Genomic DNA, 18,032 nt, shown 5'->3' with positions numbered 1-18,032 from the left:
CAATGACCGATGCAGTTAAGGTAACCCTGGTATATATAAAAAAAATTTCTCACTGCTGTTCTATAAATCTGTCAGACACTCACTCTGTCCACTGTCCCCCACAGACATCTGTACGGTCTGGCAGTCAATTATATCCCCTCACCTTCAAAAAGCCTCCCTCCATCACTGCATGGGAGGAGACCCATATCTTTATCTGATCTTTATCCCTTCTCAGCAGCAGGAATGGCGAAGCTGTCAGCTCAAAACTCTCTAGATCTCTTTAATGCAGTGCACAATCTCAGCATGGTTAGTGGGTGACAGTGAGAGCTACATGAAGACTATCGCCATGTATGCGAGAAGCTCATTTTAACGTAGGTATCCAAGTGAAACATTAAAAAATATTCATGATGCTCGACGGAAGACAGATCTATAAAGTATGAAATGACAAAAAGAAAAACACAATCTCTGGGAAATCTGATTTTACACATCACCTATTTATGTAAAAAAAGGACAGCAGTGGTATCTATTGAGATTAAAAAAAAAAATCTTTGTAATGATTGATGAGCCTCATTGGTTCTCTACCCCTGGTGTGTGCTGCTATGTCAATGAGTTCAAAAGACATTAGTCATGCACTGACCTGCAACCAGGTCACAACAGAGATTCAGTCATCTCCAATAGTTCACTGCTATCCATCCGCACAATTTTACTTAAATGCAAATTCCTCCTGGCTTGTCATTCTGCTCCTCTTTTTCTCCCGCCACCCCACCTCACTCTGTCTGTCTGTCTGTCTCCTGGCTATCTGCTCAGATCAATACATGAGTTAAAAGTAGTGGTCCTCCTGATGTGAGACTGGGCACCAACTTCAAACAGTCTTCTCTATCCGCTCTGTTCATCCTTTTATCCTCCTCTTTTAACCAGAGACATGGCTTTGGCTTTAGCAACATGTGGAGTGAGTCACTCTCAAGGTCTCTCCCGTATCACAGTTCATCCTGTGACTCGCCTTGACAGAGGAAGATAGTGCTCATGATTGCCTCTGGCCATGCCACTCCAGCTAAGAAGAGCCCTCCCCCCTGTTCCCTCAGATCAATCCCTCCTCTATCTCTGTCTTTTATCCATCTTGTTCCTCTCTTTCCATCTGCTGGGCTCCAGCCCTAAGTACCCGTGTCTTGAGGAGGTCCAGTTTGTCTTTGGCCAGAGCTTCTCTCAGGGCACTGAAGAAGCCGTGATAGTGGGAGGTGTTGTGGATCATGAGGAGGACTCCGGCCAGAAGCTCATTGGTCACCAGCAGGTGGTGCAGGTACGCCCTCTGGTGGTTCTTACAGCAGTAGCAGCCACACCCCTCTACCAGCGGCCTGAAGTCATCCTGATACCTGGACAAAAGTTGAAAGGAAATTTAAAAATTGATGAACAAGCATCGTAAATGGAAATCCCATGTTCGACAGACATAAAAAAATGAAAGATTTATTAAGAACATCTGTTTACGAAAACCTCTGGGAGCTTACAATAGCTGCCACAAACCTCTTGTCTTTGAGATTGATCTCGAAAGATGTCATTTGTGTTTGATCATCATGATTAAGATCTCCATTCTGTTTTGTGTCCCCTGCTGCGTCCTTCTCTTCGCTCAGCTCCAACACTGCCAAAACATATATGCATCTTATTAATCTCTGCGCATTCACACCATGATCTCATCTTTCAGCAGAGAATTAGTCTCTGTATGCACAACCAGCAGCAAAAAAACAAACACATACTGTAGCTTGACCCCTGCTGTGTCCTATAGTCCCTCCACCATTTTAATATAATTACTTACCGGCTATGTTCTGAATACCAACGCCTGTCTTGCATAGATGGGAGTTCATTGGAAGGTGATTTCACTTAATTCAATGTGAACGGCGCTGTATTTAATAAGACGGTTGTTTGCGAGGGGACAGGCTATCTGGCCAGTCGCTGACACAAGAGATGTGAGGAAGATGAAAAAAATTAAAGCGGGGAGGATGATGAATAAGGAAGAAAGCGGTCCATAGTAAAGCATATGATTGCAGTCAGAGTTTAAAAGGCTACAGAGGACCAAATTGGGTTTAGTGGGAACTGAAAGAGGTTAAGCAGAGAGCAACAAAATGTACAAACAAAACATAAAAAGGAAATTACCACAGGGTCTGTATGGAGCTTAAAGCAGATGGGTGATAAGCAGAAGAATAAAACGGGATAAAATGAGGCTTGACCAAAGCCAATAAAATGTAAAGTAGGAAGAAGTAACTTGTGCAGAAGATGGATTTTGCACTACAGAGACACGACTGAAATCGAAGCCGAGCAGAAAGAGATTGAAGATTGAAGGCTGCTTATTAAAACTGTGACACAGACAGTTGGAAACCTTCATTTTATGCCTTTTGGATCAGTTCTTAACCAATGTCACAGACTTCACAGAACTTTCAGGAAACCAAAAGTCCTGCCGCCTGCAGACCGAATCAGGCCTGAGATACTGTGCTGGCTGGCACATCTACCATTTTTCACTTCACATTTTAAATAAACCGATTCACACTGGAAACATTTTGGTTGCTGATTCAAACAGTAAATGTTCAGTAGTGGTTCTGGGCTCTTACTCAGTTAATTTAAAAAAATCATTTCAATGAAACATAGGTTCTAGGCCCTTTAACACTTTAAATTCAATTAATTTGATAAATATTATTGTTACTTTAGTATCACAGACTGTATAATAAAGGTATAGTCTATGTTTATTACTCATGTCATTTTGCAAAAGTGGCCCCGGAGCAAAGCAAGTTGACTGTTCCTGATCTGAAACCTGCAGAGAAAAAAAAAACAGCTACAAACAAAACCTTCCTGTGTTTATTTAAACTAATAATCTTGATGGCTAAGTGGGTGAGCTGGTGTGCTCAAGCTGCAGTGAGTAGCGATAGGTGGGTGAGAGAGAGGAAGGGACTATGTAGATCTGTGCTGTCTTGAAGAAGCAGAGTTACATGAGAGAATCATTAAAAAAACGTATAAATATTTAACTTTGATACATGTGATGGTTTTTTCAGGTTAAATTAACATTCAGAGACGGACTTTAATCTTAAAATATATCTAAAATGTGATTTAGTGTAGTTTAACCGCTAACATCTTGTGTTTTCACTAAAATCAGAAGCTAGAAAGACATTATCACTGCTACTGTGGTAAACTAGGCTAGCTAGCTTTTAGCAGGACTAGATTATCAGACATTGGATTTTTTTCTTCCCATGATGATTAAATTTACTTATTTAAGTCTAATTAAGAGGTATAACAAACTCATTAAGCATCAAATTAGATTTTTCACAACAGAAACCAGACAAATTTCTTTTTCTGTTTCCCCCCCCCAAAATTACACATTTGCATGGCATAATATTTTTTATAGGCTAAAACATTCAAGAAGTTGGAGTCTGCATTTGCTATGTTTCAACTTTATACAGCAGAATTAGTGGACTAAGCACAGTAAGGAGAGAAAAAAGATTGGTGGATACATGGAAGATTTTCTAAAAATGAAGTAAGAAAGAGTGCGACAAAGGAAGAGGGTGGATTAGCATTTGATCTGCCATGTCAAAAAGGACCATAGCTGGGAAGTGGAAGGTGTTGACATGCACACCCTGTGGGGCTTTGTAATTGGCCAAATGGGGAATCAGAATTTCTCTTTGAGTTTGACACCATCACTGCTCTCACCTCCACCGAACTCCATTATGCTCCCTGTGCAGAATCGATTAGTGCTGTCTGACACTAGATGTGGAGATACCAGACTTTACTCCGTCAGACGAGTTTAGTGCAACTTTTTAATTAGCACGAAACAAACGGTAGAGTTTTCTCACCAATCTATGGTGCTTTTAATGTTAAATGTATGGTCAAATGTCTCCTTATGTCTCCATATCGATACATTTTTCTCCTCAAGGACAATAAAATTTACTTTTAAGGCACATTCTTCAAACAGACTGAACCACTTTACATTCCACAGCTCTTCTCATGACTCTTCTTTAACTCTCCACTTTGGATCAAAAACAGGAACTCGGGCTTAATTGTTACCTTGCTGCAGCTGCTAAGAGATACACCATTGATTTCATTTCACTACCTGTAATTCTCTCCAACCAATTATTTAACTGATCTGAGGCTAGAAAATACACACCAGCTACTTTGCACGCGCACACACACACACACACACACACATAAACAAACACACATGCATAATTTCACCATCCATTATAGGCAGGTCTGATGTTGCAAAAATAAATGCCTCATCTGCAGGGTGATATGATCACCATATCTACACCCAGACACACACTTGTTTCCTATTCATTATGCGAACAGGCTCAAGCAGCTGTCAGACGTGGCCTTGCTGCTCACCAAATTGAAGCTAGATGAAGGGTTGTTCATTTGGTGACAACACTCTGCATTGAACCATTAAAGTCTGATTAAACATGTTGTAACTCAGTGCAGCAGCGTGAAACGAATGCCCCTTTATATTCATATAAGAACCAGGAGCATAGACTCTACATGCATTTTAAGCTCCAGCCTCCTCCTATGGAAATGAACAAATCTTGCTTTGCTAATTATTGGTTTGGTTTTATCAGTTAACTCCATCGAAACCATCAAAGTGCCCATTTCTCTGCCTTCTAAAACACTGACATTAATACTTTCCTGTGCATGACATCTCAGCGTATTCACACCATTCAGTCTTTTCTCATTGCTCTGTCCGTACCGCTTTCATGCACAGAAATCACGCTAACTAAACTATGACATAAAAGGAATCAAATTTCCCATGACAATCACATTTCATTCGGGGGTCTCTATAATCTGGACACCCTACCCAAACTTCTAAATTACACAGTGACATGTCAGTTTGCTCCAGGCGCAAACTGCAAGCTCTGAAAGCAGAATGCTGATGTTTTCCATCTTTTTTGGGGGTAATTTCTTTCATCACACTTGCGTTTAAAAATGTCATTCTGTGGCTTTGGGCAAGGTAGTTTTTACCTGAAAGGTCTTTTGCTTTTACAAGAGCAGAATTGTAAAAATAAATGCTGCCAAATTCTAAGATGTCTCATTACCTCCCTCCCTACTCCCCTCTTGCCCCCTTTTACATTTGAAATTAAACCTCTGTGTGCTTTGATTTAAATGCTGCATGTCAGGAAATGGAATGCCAGTTACAGGTTACGGCTTAATAAGTACAAGAAAGCTGTTTTCTCAGGAAAAACGTGGGTGCTGCAGAGTATGACATCATGCATGTGTAATAGAAGCTGATGTAAATTAGATGGGGAATGCTAAAGCAGCGGAAAGTAATCAAGCTTGACCCATACCTGCTGATACGCTACATGCAACATTAAAATGATGCCGAGAACAACAGAAGTGCACTGACTATAATTATTAACAGTTAAAAGAACTGTTTTATTAATGCATCTATAAATGAATAGATCAATATTTGTGCACCACAACTGTCTTTCACACTGCTAATAATTGTTTAAAAAAAAAAAGAAAGAAAAGAAAAAAAGCTAACTAGCTCTTTGCCACACCTTCAGGGGGCGCTCTACCTGCACGCTCGGGGTCCGGGGAGATGTCAAAGCTGAAGCAGAGAGCACATCCTCGCTCCGTCACCTGGAAGGGGAAGAAACTCTCGAACAGATCCACTCCGGCCTCAACGCACGCCAGCACCTCATCAGGTCTCCCGACACCCTGCAGCAATCTGAACGTCAAATACAAACACACAGTCAACAAACATACTCAGAAACAGCAGGAATTCCTGGAGAAAACAGCCAATAAACCATAAAAATGAATGCGACACGTCAACTACATTACTGCCAGACCAGACACATGCACAAACACCAGCAGCCTTCTTCCCTCAGTCAACAGCACGTACAACCACGAGTGTTTTTGCTTTCACTATTTTCTCGGGCTTCCAGCTAACAGGCTCCCTCTGACTCTGCCTGCAAGCGTCAAGGTCAAGCCCAATTTAGCATTCGATAATGACTCCTATCCACTTTCCAGTGGGAAGCTGCATCCCCTAACAGCCAGGAAAAACCAGCAGGGACGGTGCCCCACGGTATTCGAGATGAGCCTGTTCAAAAGCAAACTTAGCAAAACTCTCGGGGAGCTCCTGGTTACAGACGGCCGCTCCTTGCAGCTCCACTCTCTCAGCCTCAGAGCCACAAGCAGAAGTCCTCCATTATCTCCAGGAGAGGAGTGCTCATGTGGGACGCTGTCCAGAGAGACGTCTCTCAAAAGCTGATTTAGTTTTAGAGAACCAACAACTTCTGGAGGAAGTTTGTCCTTGGGTTTTGAAAAGGAGATTATACTCTGCCAGTGTAGTGCAGAGAAATGAAGACTGGTTTTAGGATCTTCAAAGGAACTCATTTATTATCATACAACCCATTCAGCTGGATTACAAGCTGCTAAATAAGCTTTAAATCAAAGTTTCTGTTTTATCATTACGCCTGTGTGTTAATCTGTATGTAAGATTATGTTTGGAACTGCAAGTGGTGTTTATTTTCAATCAGTCTCTCCAAAAGTAAAAAAGTGCCTTCCTCAAGCTCCCATAATTCGAGCTGACCTCATCCAAATGATTTATTTTGTCCAACCAACAGTACAAAACCCACATCTCTATACCTATACACCACTGAATCCTCCTTAGGGTCACGGAGGGCTGGAGTCTATCCCAGCTGGCTTAGGGGAAAGGCAGAGGATGACCAGTCTATCACAGGGCTACATATAGAGACAAACAATCACCCTCACATTCACCTCTACGGACAATTCAGAATTATCAATTAACCTCAGCATGTTTTTGGACTGTGGGAGGAATCTGGAGTACAAAACCCACATTAGAATGATGTACAACAAACAAACATAAACAAAAGCAACAAATTCTCACATTTAAGAAACTAGAACCAGAGGCTGATTGGAGTTTTTTCTTGAAAATGACAAATTCAGCTGCCTATTAAAACATCTACTGAACTAACAAGGAATTACACCTGGCCTGAAAACACCATACAGGCTGTGGGCAGAGGGTACAAATCATTTTAAAGTATTACTGCTTGTTTACTCAGCCTTAAAAGATGTGCTTCCCAAACATATTTCCCACCTGCTCATTGGTTATAGCCCAGTCAGGTCACCCAGATCATCCTCATGCGTTTCCTGAATGTACTAGGAATTAAAGTGAAATCAGATGAAGGTGCATTTTGTTATTATGACACTATTCCCTGGAACAAAGTGCCCGATGACCTGAGATCTGCTGCACCTGTATCTTCTATTAAAAGCAGCCCTAAAACATTTGCTTTCTCAGGCTTTTGGTAGTCAGTGGATGTGTGTGCCTGTTTGCCTGTAATTCATGTGCTGCAATAGGAATAAAAAATTTGGGGCTTTTTTGGGATGTATATATGTGCACATTGTACAGGTGGCTGGTTATTTAATTTATGTGAAAGTATATGTTTGTGTTTTCTATCTTATGTGTTCCAAGTTTTTCTATGCTTTAATGTAAAGCACACTGACTTCACCTGTGTATGAAATGTGACAGTAGGGCTGCACAGTGAATAAAATAATAATCACAGTCAGGATTTTGTCTTTCCACACTTAAAACATTAACTTAAAACATTAAAAATGTAAGATGAAAGAAAACAACTAAACACTTGATTGCAAGATGATTCGAAATTAGTGATGTTTGCATGTTTAGCTTCCTGATGTATGAGCTCAGTGTTAAAATCTATCTATATGACTGTATCTACTTCTCACTGCAGTCCAGGAGAAATTAATTTCTCCCCACTAAAATAATATTTTGTCTCCTCCGTTTTTCAATTCAAACTGGGCAATTTAGATTATGTATTTAAATAAAGGTGAAAAAATGCAAGAAAATTAAAAAGAAATCAGGCACTGCGAAGGATTGGAGAAATGTAATGAAAAGAGGTAAAATGGATAAAACCTAACTGACACTGGTGCTTCCAGGTCGAGCTGAGATAATGACTGCTGACAGACTGTGGATGTGGTGGGGGAGCACGAAAAGCCAGCAGGGTTTTCACTTATAATCAATCAAGCAGGAGAATTAATTGATTGAGTAGAATCCACCAACTGCGCCTGCTCAGCCTCCCAATCCCACTGTTTTGCACACAAACGGCGACAACCACAAAGAGGATAGAAATCAGATAAATTTAAAGTGCATTAATCTGTCTATCAGGTAAAAACACTTAATGAATTCCTTATTAGAGTTTGATGAATACAGCATATAGTTGTTTGCTTTCTATCATTTTATATTACCAGTTAGATCAAAGGCAAAACAAATGGTGAATTAATAAATTAGCTCACAGTTTTTAAAATCATTTAAGACAGTTTTCATATAAACATGTCGCCGGTTTCAGTATGAAGTTTTGCTGCCTTTTTCTGTTTCATATCATTGCACATTTCACATAATTAAGGAAACAAGACCCCTCTGGATTTTCTGATGTTTTAAAAGCCAAACAATTAACTGAGAAAACATTCGGCAGATCAATAGTGGAAATAATTGCTGCTGGCAGCCTGAAGAAAACATCTCTTCAAAATGGTAACAAACATTTAAGCCTTTAATAGAGTGCCGTATCAGTCAAAATAAAAAGCCTAATTGATGCTGAAAACAATGATTAGTGGCAGGCCTGCAGGAAAAAAAAACAGATTTGTCAACAGGCTGATCTTAAGCTGGTCGATAAATAAACAACAAGCCTTTATGTTACCCAGCTTTTAGTCGCCAAACAAAACTGTTCCTTTGTCTAACCATCACTACTGCTCTTTCTGGTTGTTCCAGTTGAGTGGCTGCTTTCAGTGACTGACTTCAATTAAACACCGAAAATGAAACCATGACTACGATTTAGTAATTGTAATCAATTTATGTTTGCCACCATCATAAGCAGACAAACCTGGGTTTGTCCTCAGGTAGCTCCTTGTTCACAGCAGTGATGAGCTGAGTCCTCAGTCTCTGGTCCATGGAGGCCGTCTGGAGGCCGTCCAGGCAGAATCCTGCTACAGGCCTCTTGGCTGTCTCTCTGGCTGAGCGAACCCTCTCCTCCAAGATGTCTCCTCCCTCCACCACCCCGAACACCTCTACTCCGTCCAACTCCTGCAAATGACAGACAGTTTGGTGAAATACAACTTACAAAAAAACTCCTGAAACATAGAAGGAAGAGCAAGTGGAAGAAAAAGCAGTAAAACAGATAAAAAGCTATAAAATTCATAACCACACGCAGTGCATGATGAGATTTGTGGCGGCAAAGTGGGTTTTTAATCAAGTGTATATTATAAATATATAAATAAAAGCTTTCATTCTGGAAACAACCCATCTGGAATTTGATGACTCGACATGTAGTTGACGGCACATCGCGAGGATGAAAGACACAGTGGGGGACCAGGGAGCGTCTTAGTAATCAAGCAGCTCACTGCGTACAGTGTTGATCGAGAATTACTTTCAGCACGCTGTCAGTTCTACATGCTCAACATGATTCCACACATTACATTTATTTCTGTGAGGAGAACTCGGTTTGCAGTCGGGAAATAAAACAGCAAATAACTGCAGCATTTAACAAAGAACCACAGGTGAAAAACAGTCACCTAAAAAATGTCTAAAAGATGCACCAAAGACTGGAAGTAACAAATGCCAACATAATAACACAATAAACTTCTTGTTATAAATGAAGTTGTTTACATCCTCGGGCGAGAGCAGTATGGTTAAATGACATTATCTCCTCTGAAGCGTAACTGAATAAAGGTGTCGTTTATCCACTCATGACACCTCTGCTGTTTCTTCTCATTTAAGTCTTTTTCAATCTGTTCTCTCTATCATGAAATGAGGTAGTCTTTGAGCACATTTAAAAGGAAGGAAACCTGAGTGTTTCATTAGTCATGCTTGATGCTGCACCGTTACACGCCTGCTGATAAAGTAAGGACCCACTGATAATGTATTCGTCCCAATCTCACATGTTTCTGCTGTAGAACAGCTACACTGCCGCCCCTTTGACTACAAAACTACCAAACATCAATCCTTGTCTCGCGTGCTTGTGCTGTGCATGACAGAGTTACAAAGGCAGACTTTAGAGACGGTAAGTGAAAGGCAGCGGGTGTTTCATGTGTGTGTACCTGTGATTTCTGGTGCACCAGCAGACACTCATCCAAGTGAGCGAGAGTTCGATCCACCGACTTTCGGACCCTTTTCCGTGACGTGCTGTTCTGCCAGGTCTCTCCGTCCGCCATGCTCTGGTACCAGTCGGGCTGCACGGTCTTCTGGAGAGCCATGAACTTGGCCACTGTCAGCTCGATCCGCCCACCGCTGCCCCACACTGACACCGTCTGATGACAACGGAGAGACATTTTTCATCCGAGGAAACATTTGTCCGCTAACCTTTGGACACTGGCAAGAAGTGTCGAAAGAGAGTTTGTGCTCAGAATGAGTATTTCTTCAGAAGTTTTCATACAGAAAAGGCTACAAGCACACTGTCCAACATAGTAAAACTGAAAGGTAATTGCCATTTGAATGGACTGTAGGAGGAAATGTATCTTTATGCTATGATATGATCAGTACAGGTCATTCCATTTCAATTAACCAAATTTTTTAAAAGGTTTACGCTTGACCGTCTCATATTTGTCAGATTTCTTTTTCTGTGCATACATATGTTATAAAGTAAAGGTGTATAATCTCAGGTAATTGAGTTAAAAGCTGATCTTGATAAAGAAAACAAGTAAATATATATGTCTGACATATACACGTGTTTGCTTATAGTACCACTTTTCCTAAAATTATTTGAAGGACTGTGAGTTGGAAAAAAAGGACTTTTCTTTTAGCCCAGTAACAATATTATATAATTCTTCTAGTTGGGACACTATTGGAGTGGTTTCACCTGTAATACCTGCTCAGTTCATGTTCAAATGTTGGCTCTGACTGGCACCATACTCTACATTATAAAGCTCCAATTTGTGCCAATTGCAGGTAAAAAGATTCAGCCTCTTATGGTGAAAATGATGGCTTTAAGGTTGGCGGAATATCAAAATAGAAAAAAAATAAAGACCAAATTTGAACCATCGTATAACTGGTTTGTATTGTCCTCTCAAACCAGAGGTTGATATGTACGTATCAATGAGCCTATAAAATGTCTCTAGCTACATTATTTCTTAAGTTATGGCTCTTTAAACATTGATCCACAGATAGGTGTGAAGAAAATGGAGCAAAAATTGACATGACCCCACCTTCTTTAAGAATTTTTTACTCAAAAACTAATGTTACCTATGACCCCAGATTTTACACATGGTCAACTCAATCAATATTCAACACTTTTTAAGAAAAAAAGCTGTCAAATTGAAGATGGTGAGGTGTGGGCCATTAGGTGAATTGAGGCAGAATGACCCACATTTCAAATAGCGGTAAAATACATGCATTTATAGGCTGACCTCTATTGCACAAGTCATTGAAGGATCCAGTTACTGATCAAGTTAACCAGTCATTTAGATAGGAATGAAATACAAATAAAAATAGCATAACTCTGGTTAAGTTTCAGGGCAGCACAGTGGCTCTGGATCTTTCTGCATGGAGTTTGCATGTTCTCCCTGTCATGCGTGGGTTTTCTCCAGGTACTCCAGCTTCCTCCCACAGTCCAAAAACATACTGAGGTTAACTGATAACTCTAATATTGAAAATAGGTGTGAATGTGCCCTCAGTCAGTTCGGATAGACTCCTGCCCCCTACGACCCTAATGAGGATTAAGTGGGGTATAGATAATGGATGGAGGGGTAAGTTTAAAACTTTCATCTCTACGCTGTGGTCAGAAATTTGCTCTGTTCAACCTGTAACCACACTCAACAGTGATGTCCTGGAATGCACCTGCTCTTCACGGCAACACAGTTTGAAATGAAACCATTGGTAGTCAGAAAAAAACACATTTTCAGGGGATGTTATGCTGAGGTGCAAGCACATATTGTCTGGTGGGACTGTGTCCCCCTTAATATAAAATAGAAAATAGGTTACATGCACCATGTCCTCCTTTTTTTATGAACCCTATTAACAGATCTGTCAGTTGGTATTTTATATTTATTTTCACTTCATTTCTGCTTGTTAAGGAAAACACAGTTGTATGACACCATTGAAATTAAAGGCGTCACCTTCAAAATAAAAATTTGTGTGCAACTATGAAGCAGCACAAAAGCCGTGAGTGCAATGCCAAAGCTTTGGGTTCAGTGAGGACCACCACCGATTCACCGTCCTGAATATGAAGAAACGACCCCTTTCTGGACCTCAAGATTAGTGCAACAAAGAGGAACTTAACGTGACACATCAGGGTCAGGGGTGACCCTGTTTTTGCACATTATGAGACATATAGATGTATTAAAGGTGGTGAGGTTACTTATTACAGTGAACTGAGCTTTTCTTCATTTTTCTACACAGAGATGAAAGCTGTAGAGTTCAAAAACCTCAGTTTGTGTGTCTTTAGTCAGCAGAGGTTCGCTTCTTTCACTATTGTAGTTTATGTATTACACTTCTTTAAACATGCAGTAAATCTTCTGGATGTTTCTTCTTGGAGTCGCTGATGGTATCGGCTCTTTCACCATCACCCATCCAGAACCAACTGAGCCCCGTTTGCCCAGGTAGCACTACACCACCCACGGGTATCTATTACATAACCTACTGACATGTGTGTCACACTACAGCAGTTAATGTGACTCAGGCAGCTCTGAAACATGTTTAATAAATGTCTGAAACTTACAAATATGCCGTTTAGATGTTACTAAATGTAATTAAGGATTTTGCAAAAACATTAATCGACCAACTGACATCCTGTTTGCTGCCTACAGCTGTCAGATTCTTTCATTCGTCTTTGATAAACACCTGCAGCAACAGAAACAATGATTGCTTTATTACATTGAGAGTGACGTGGGCTTTAATGCACGTGGCACAGCAGCAGTAACTTAAATAACACAGGAGCGTGCAGTAAATAACATTGTGTTCTCTCACGCATCTAACGGGCCAGCAGTTCCACACAGTTTCCACGTTTCTGGACCCCAAGACCCCATAAGTTCCCCTAATGTCTGACTAAAGGTCAGTGCTACTTTAGCCTCTATGCAGAAGCCCTCTTCTCACCTTGTTGGTGGTATAACCTGTGGGGCAGAGCGTCGCGGGGTCGTGAAGCGAGCAGTACACCACAGTATCATGAAGACCTGAAAAACAGAAAACACTGCATCACTCACAGAGAACAAAACCTGGCAAAGGGCTTACAGTCGGCACGAGCCGAGCACGAAGCAAGCTGCTGGAGTGAGGCGTTGGTTACAGCGTGGGCCTGGAGAGAGAACTGAGGTGTTTCCTTATCAGCAAACCCAGCTGCAGCACAGGATCAAAAGGTGAGAAAACAAAGACCTAATAGCTGCAAATTCTGCTATTATTTCTAATTATTCAATCACTGCTCTTCCCTCCTGGGGCTGTACAGACGGCTCTATGGTAATCCCCTGACAGTCTGCAACAAGTGACACGACTGTGATTACATTTCCAATTTTAAATCTGGTCGCCTGAGGCAGGGTAAAGTTTAGTACCACAGCCACTGTTGTACAACAAAGCAAAAGATATGTCTCTTCTGGGGCGTTTGTTGAAATATTACTGAAAGCAAAGCCACCTTTAAGTCAAGCTCATAAAGCTAATCAGCTTTCCAATATTGAACTCTACATACAGTCTTTCAGTTTAGCACAGGTTCCTCTGGTGTGGTTATTAAAAGGAGACTAATGCAAAGGATTAAATGACAACTACATTGGGGCTGAACAGCAACAAGGTTAATTCTGTTAGTTTAATAAAAAGCCCTTTCCCTCCTCCACAGCCTCTGACTTGGAATTGAGTGACTCAGGTGAGATTTTACTTGTTGCTTTGCCATTGAGAGAGGCAAAGTGTTAACTTGGACAACAACCCACTGGAGCTGAACTCTGCCTCCTTAAATTCAAATCACACCCTGCTGGAGCTCAGTTTCATCTCCTTCAGTATCACAGCATGACAAACTAAAACACAACCCTTGAAATCCACTTTCAGACACCGTGTGACACAAACAAATGTAGAATGTTGCCTTCTTTTCATTGACTGTGTTGCATCACACAGCAGCAGAATCGATACAATCTCCAAACTGAGAGAAGGGCTGTGCACAATTTACGCTTGGGGCAGAGCAGGTGACTTCATTGATTATTTCAATCTTCTTTCATTGTCCCTGGAAGCAGCCTTATTCATCTAAACACTTGTCTAAAATCAAACAGCCGAGCTGCTGCACAAATTCACAGTTTCTACAGTGAAATCACTGGATCAAGCTCAGGACCAATCCAGCACTTTCAGAGTTGCCGATGCATGTACACATTTATATTTTCAGCAAATATTGCTTCCTCTTCCTCATATAGAGTAGACTATTACAGACAGTTTACGGTTTTGCTGCTTATATGCAATAGCCCATGCAGTAGTGGCACTACTGCACACATGAACTGATCAAATCTCATAAAAAAATACGATAAGGCAACAGGCTTATGGAAACAATTTATTATACTCAGCCTATAAGTTAGTGTAGATAGGTTTGCTGGATCAATTCGGAGATATGTCGGTTTTCATTTATAGCAGGAATGTCAGTGTTTCCTGAGTCATAAATTAAATGAAAATGATGACGATAATCAAAATTGGCCTGCAACTGCAGTGCATTTGAGCATAGGTCTATATAAATGAGGCGCTGTATTATTGTTTTTTCTTCATATTCATTGAAAATGTTATTACCTCTAAATTACTAACACAAAGCATACAAATAAAGTAAAGCAAAAATGAATGTGCTCTGGTTTCTCCCATGTGGAACAGGCTATCTAGATAGTTAGATTTAATTTGAGATATTGGACTGAATTGTCACCAATACAGTGAAAGTTAATGGAATTTAGTTTGTGGTTCAACAATAAAGATTAACATTCAGAAATTCAACTGCAAGACAATTTTCCAGAAACAGAGCCGCTTTCAGTCTGGACAGTTTGCATTAACAGCAGACACTGCGTATAGTTTCAACTAGAACTACCTTCTAGTGAAGAAACCGTCCTTATTTCTACTGTTGACAGTCTGGTGTATGAGCCCCAACCTCACTGGATAAGGGCTCCCACCCTTCTCACAAATCTTAATTTAAGCAATTTCCCCCTCAGGGATCAATAAAGTATTTCTGATTCTGAGTAATTTATCCCCTGGGAGAGGCAGATATGTGTTAAATGAGGACCAGAGTTAAGTATAAGGAGGCAGACACAAAAAATATGGAATAAACACAGCACATAGCAGGTTCCATTAAAGTGGATGAGCAAAGTGTACTTTATGAAAAATATTTACAGTCAGAAAAGAGATTTTTATATGTTCAATCCAGCATTTATTTATTTCTCTAAGCCCCTTTCACCCTGGAGATTCCTGTATCCATTACAAAATCAAGATCTTTTATCGAAGGCTGCCAATTGAGACACGAAGGCCCATAGAGTGACTCTGACTAAAATAGATGTAACGCTTATTTGCTTCATTTCTGCTGAAATCAAATCTGGTAGAGCTGCAGCTGAGAATTTTTTTGAAAATGTTCAATAACGTTAGTGTCAGTGGTTCATTTTTAAAAGGCTGCAATTTACAGCTTTAATAAGGTGGAAATAAAAATGCTAGCTTGGTGATGTGGACAAGAAAACGTATTTATAACATCATTTATACCAGGCAGCTCCTAAAGAGACTTAATGTTATACTGGATTGTCAAGATCCTCCTCCTTCATGTCGCTTTCATCCCATGTGCTATTCTTGCACATATAAATTGTGTATAACTTTTGATTTTGAAAGTTGGTTTAGTGATTTATTGTTGCTGCCACTTTGTAGTCTGTTGTTATGTGAAGTCTTGGCTTTATAGCCTCTTGTCCACAGTGTGGAAGCATTTTTATATTGTTTCTGGCTACAACTGACAACAGCTTACAAATCATTTAGTTCCTGAGTCTGTTGTCCAGTGTGGAAGTATCAGATCCGCACATTGCCAACACCCATCTATGTAATTTCCATTAAACTGCCTTCACCTGCATATATTACAGCAAGTCATACAAACGCTTGAAAACTGCTGTATATATCTGAAAAGTGAATAAAGCTGCACCATATATACACGAGTCTCAGTTAGTTAAAAGCCTGATGATAGATTAAATTTTAATCAATCCTGAATATGCTGAATACCCTCAAAAAGCAGTGGATGTCATCATGATTCATGTCTAATTTGCTCTTTGTAACGTTTAAAAGCCTCAACTTCATCTCCATTGGCCAGTCACCCCTGTGGGCACACCCACGTCTGATAGGTCAAGTTCATTCAGAGAAAACCTGATATCAAAGCTTCAGTGAAAGCAGCATCAGATGACTAACAGTTCTGCATACCAGCAGCTAGTCAGCTATGTGTCAGATCATAAAAATCAAAAAGACTGCAAAAGATCCAGTTGGTGCCTTTAGTTGATGGAGGTGCACACATACACCTCAAACTGTTAACATGAGCTGAAGTTCAGTATGTTGAGTCTTTCCTCTGGCTTCATTAAATACCTGCAGCTTCAGAGCAGCAGGATCCATATGATTCCATTTATGCACACAAAACAACACAACAGTTACTTAATTAAATAATTAGAAATATAAATTATACCCAACATGAAAACAGATTAATTCAGCATCTAACTGTAAAAGGCACTGTGTGTTTTCTTCACTACAGACAGGTGAGTTGTTACACATCATTTACAGTCAAAACATTTGTTACATAGTTAAATCCTGAGCTCCATCACAGCTCAATATTACTTTACTGGTAAAATCTGATCCGTTGCAGAATGAGGCCTCTATCATTATTAACTACCAAAATATGGCAACAGGTAGCTGACTAACAATGAAAGCACATTCTATTGAACCACAATTGGCTGTAGTTAGATAAATAATCATCCTGCATCCACAGAATTTTCCATATTATAATCATAACTGCATGTTTTGCCTGTAGGTGATTTTACCCTCAAATATACAGCCACATCTCTTCTCTTGGGACATTTTTAATGACATTCACCCTAATTATGGAAATGTTAACTGGAACTGTGTTAGTCTATGCATATTAGATAACCAGTAACTTTCACTGTAAAATGAGAAAGCATGTATGTATCTGAATGTGATTCTCATGCTGACTTATTTTTTTAATTTGCCTCTATGACAATGTAATAGTTATATTTCTGAAAGTGTAATTCTTTTGGTTTTGGTGTGTCACCCCAAGATTTTCAGCGGACAGATCTTGCCAACCTTGTGAAGTTTCCACTCTCTTGAGCATAAATGATAGTAAAGGAAAAGAGAGCAAAATGTAGATCTGTACCTGCAAACTTCCTGAATCCATCCTTAAACTCCTCCAACACTTCCTGGTGCTCTGCTCTAGAGGAAGAGGTGATGGAGATGGAAGTTAGATTTGATATAAAGCTCAGTGTGTGTGGGAGTGTTCGTGCTGGGCATAGCTTACATATTGGACAGAGTGACCTGAGTGACTGAGGGCAGGTTCCTCAGGGTGTGCAGCGTGTCCTGGGTGAGGTGGGGGACCGTCCCAAAGTGCGTGTAGAGCAAACACCCAGGGACCTCCAGAGAGTGCTGTCCCGTCCTGCCGAGTCCCTTCAGGACACCCAGGCGACTTCTCCCCTGAACCACCCGGGACAGCTCCAGCTGCATCCTGCCGCCAGCCATACGGACAGCTCCAGTCGAACAGAAGCACCGAACTACACCACAACACCTAATCCACAACCACCAAGTGCGAATGACAGTTAGCTAAAGTTAGCTACAAGCGCCGACTGTAACTGAAAAAGCATGCGAATTAGCCACGTAGCTAGTTAGCATAGCCACTCACGTGTTACAGCTTCAGTCCGCTTCTCGCCGATTTGAAATGTTTCTTGTTTTTCAGTGACACGTTTTAAGAAAACCTACACATTCACGGTTGTGCGTGCTTAAATTATAAATGATTTAATTCAAGAGCATCTTCTTTTAGCTTACCCACAAAACTGCTAAACGGGAACTACAAGTCGTGGAAACATGTCGTCATCAAGTGCGA

The 18,032-nt window shown here is 40.5% G+C and overlaps 1 protein-coding gene across 2 annotated transcripts; it reads right to left on the bottom strand.

Moving 5' to 3' along the window:
• Positions 1 to 234: 234 nt before the first annotated feature.
• On the bottom strand, positions 235 to 18,029 carry qtrt2 (queuine tRNA-ribosyltransferase accessory subunit 2). 2 transcript variants are annotated; one of them, XM_035958067.2, is made up of 9 exons: positions 17,832 to 18,029; positions 17,454 to 17,717; positions 17,313 to 17,368; positions 13,064 to 13,140; positions 10,075 to 10,284; positions 8,862 to 9,061; positions 5,502 to 5,671; positions 1,498 to 1,612; positions 235 to 1,349 (listed from the first exon to the last, which is right to left on the bottom strand). In XM_035958067.2, the coding sequence occupies exons 2-9, from the start codon at positions 17,669 to 17,671 to the stop codon at positions 1,088 to 1,090; spliced, it is 1,308 nt and encodes a 435-aa protein (XP_035813960.2). In that variant the 5' UTR covers positions 17,672 to 17,717; positions 17,832 to 18,029; the 3' UTR covers positions 235 to 1,087. The 2 variants fall into 2 exon arrangements, with proteins under 2 accessions (XP_035813960.2, XP_023147857.3); XM_023292089.3 differs by having other exon boundaries at positions 5,520 to 5,671; positions 17,832 to 18,028.
• Positions 18,030 to 18,032: the final 3 nt, after the last annotated feature.

The sequence above is a fragment of the Amphiprion ocellaris genome, chromosome 22, assembly GCF_022539595.1.
Source record: "Amphiprion ocellaris isolate individual 3 ecotype Okinawa chromosome 22, ASM2253959v1, whole genome shotgun sequence".
Classification (NCBI taxonomy): domain Eukaryota; kingdom Metazoa; phylum Chordata; class Actinopteri; family Pomacentridae; genus Amphiprion; species Amphiprion ocellaris.
This window is presented reverse-complemented; position numbering and strand designations above follow the sequence as displayed.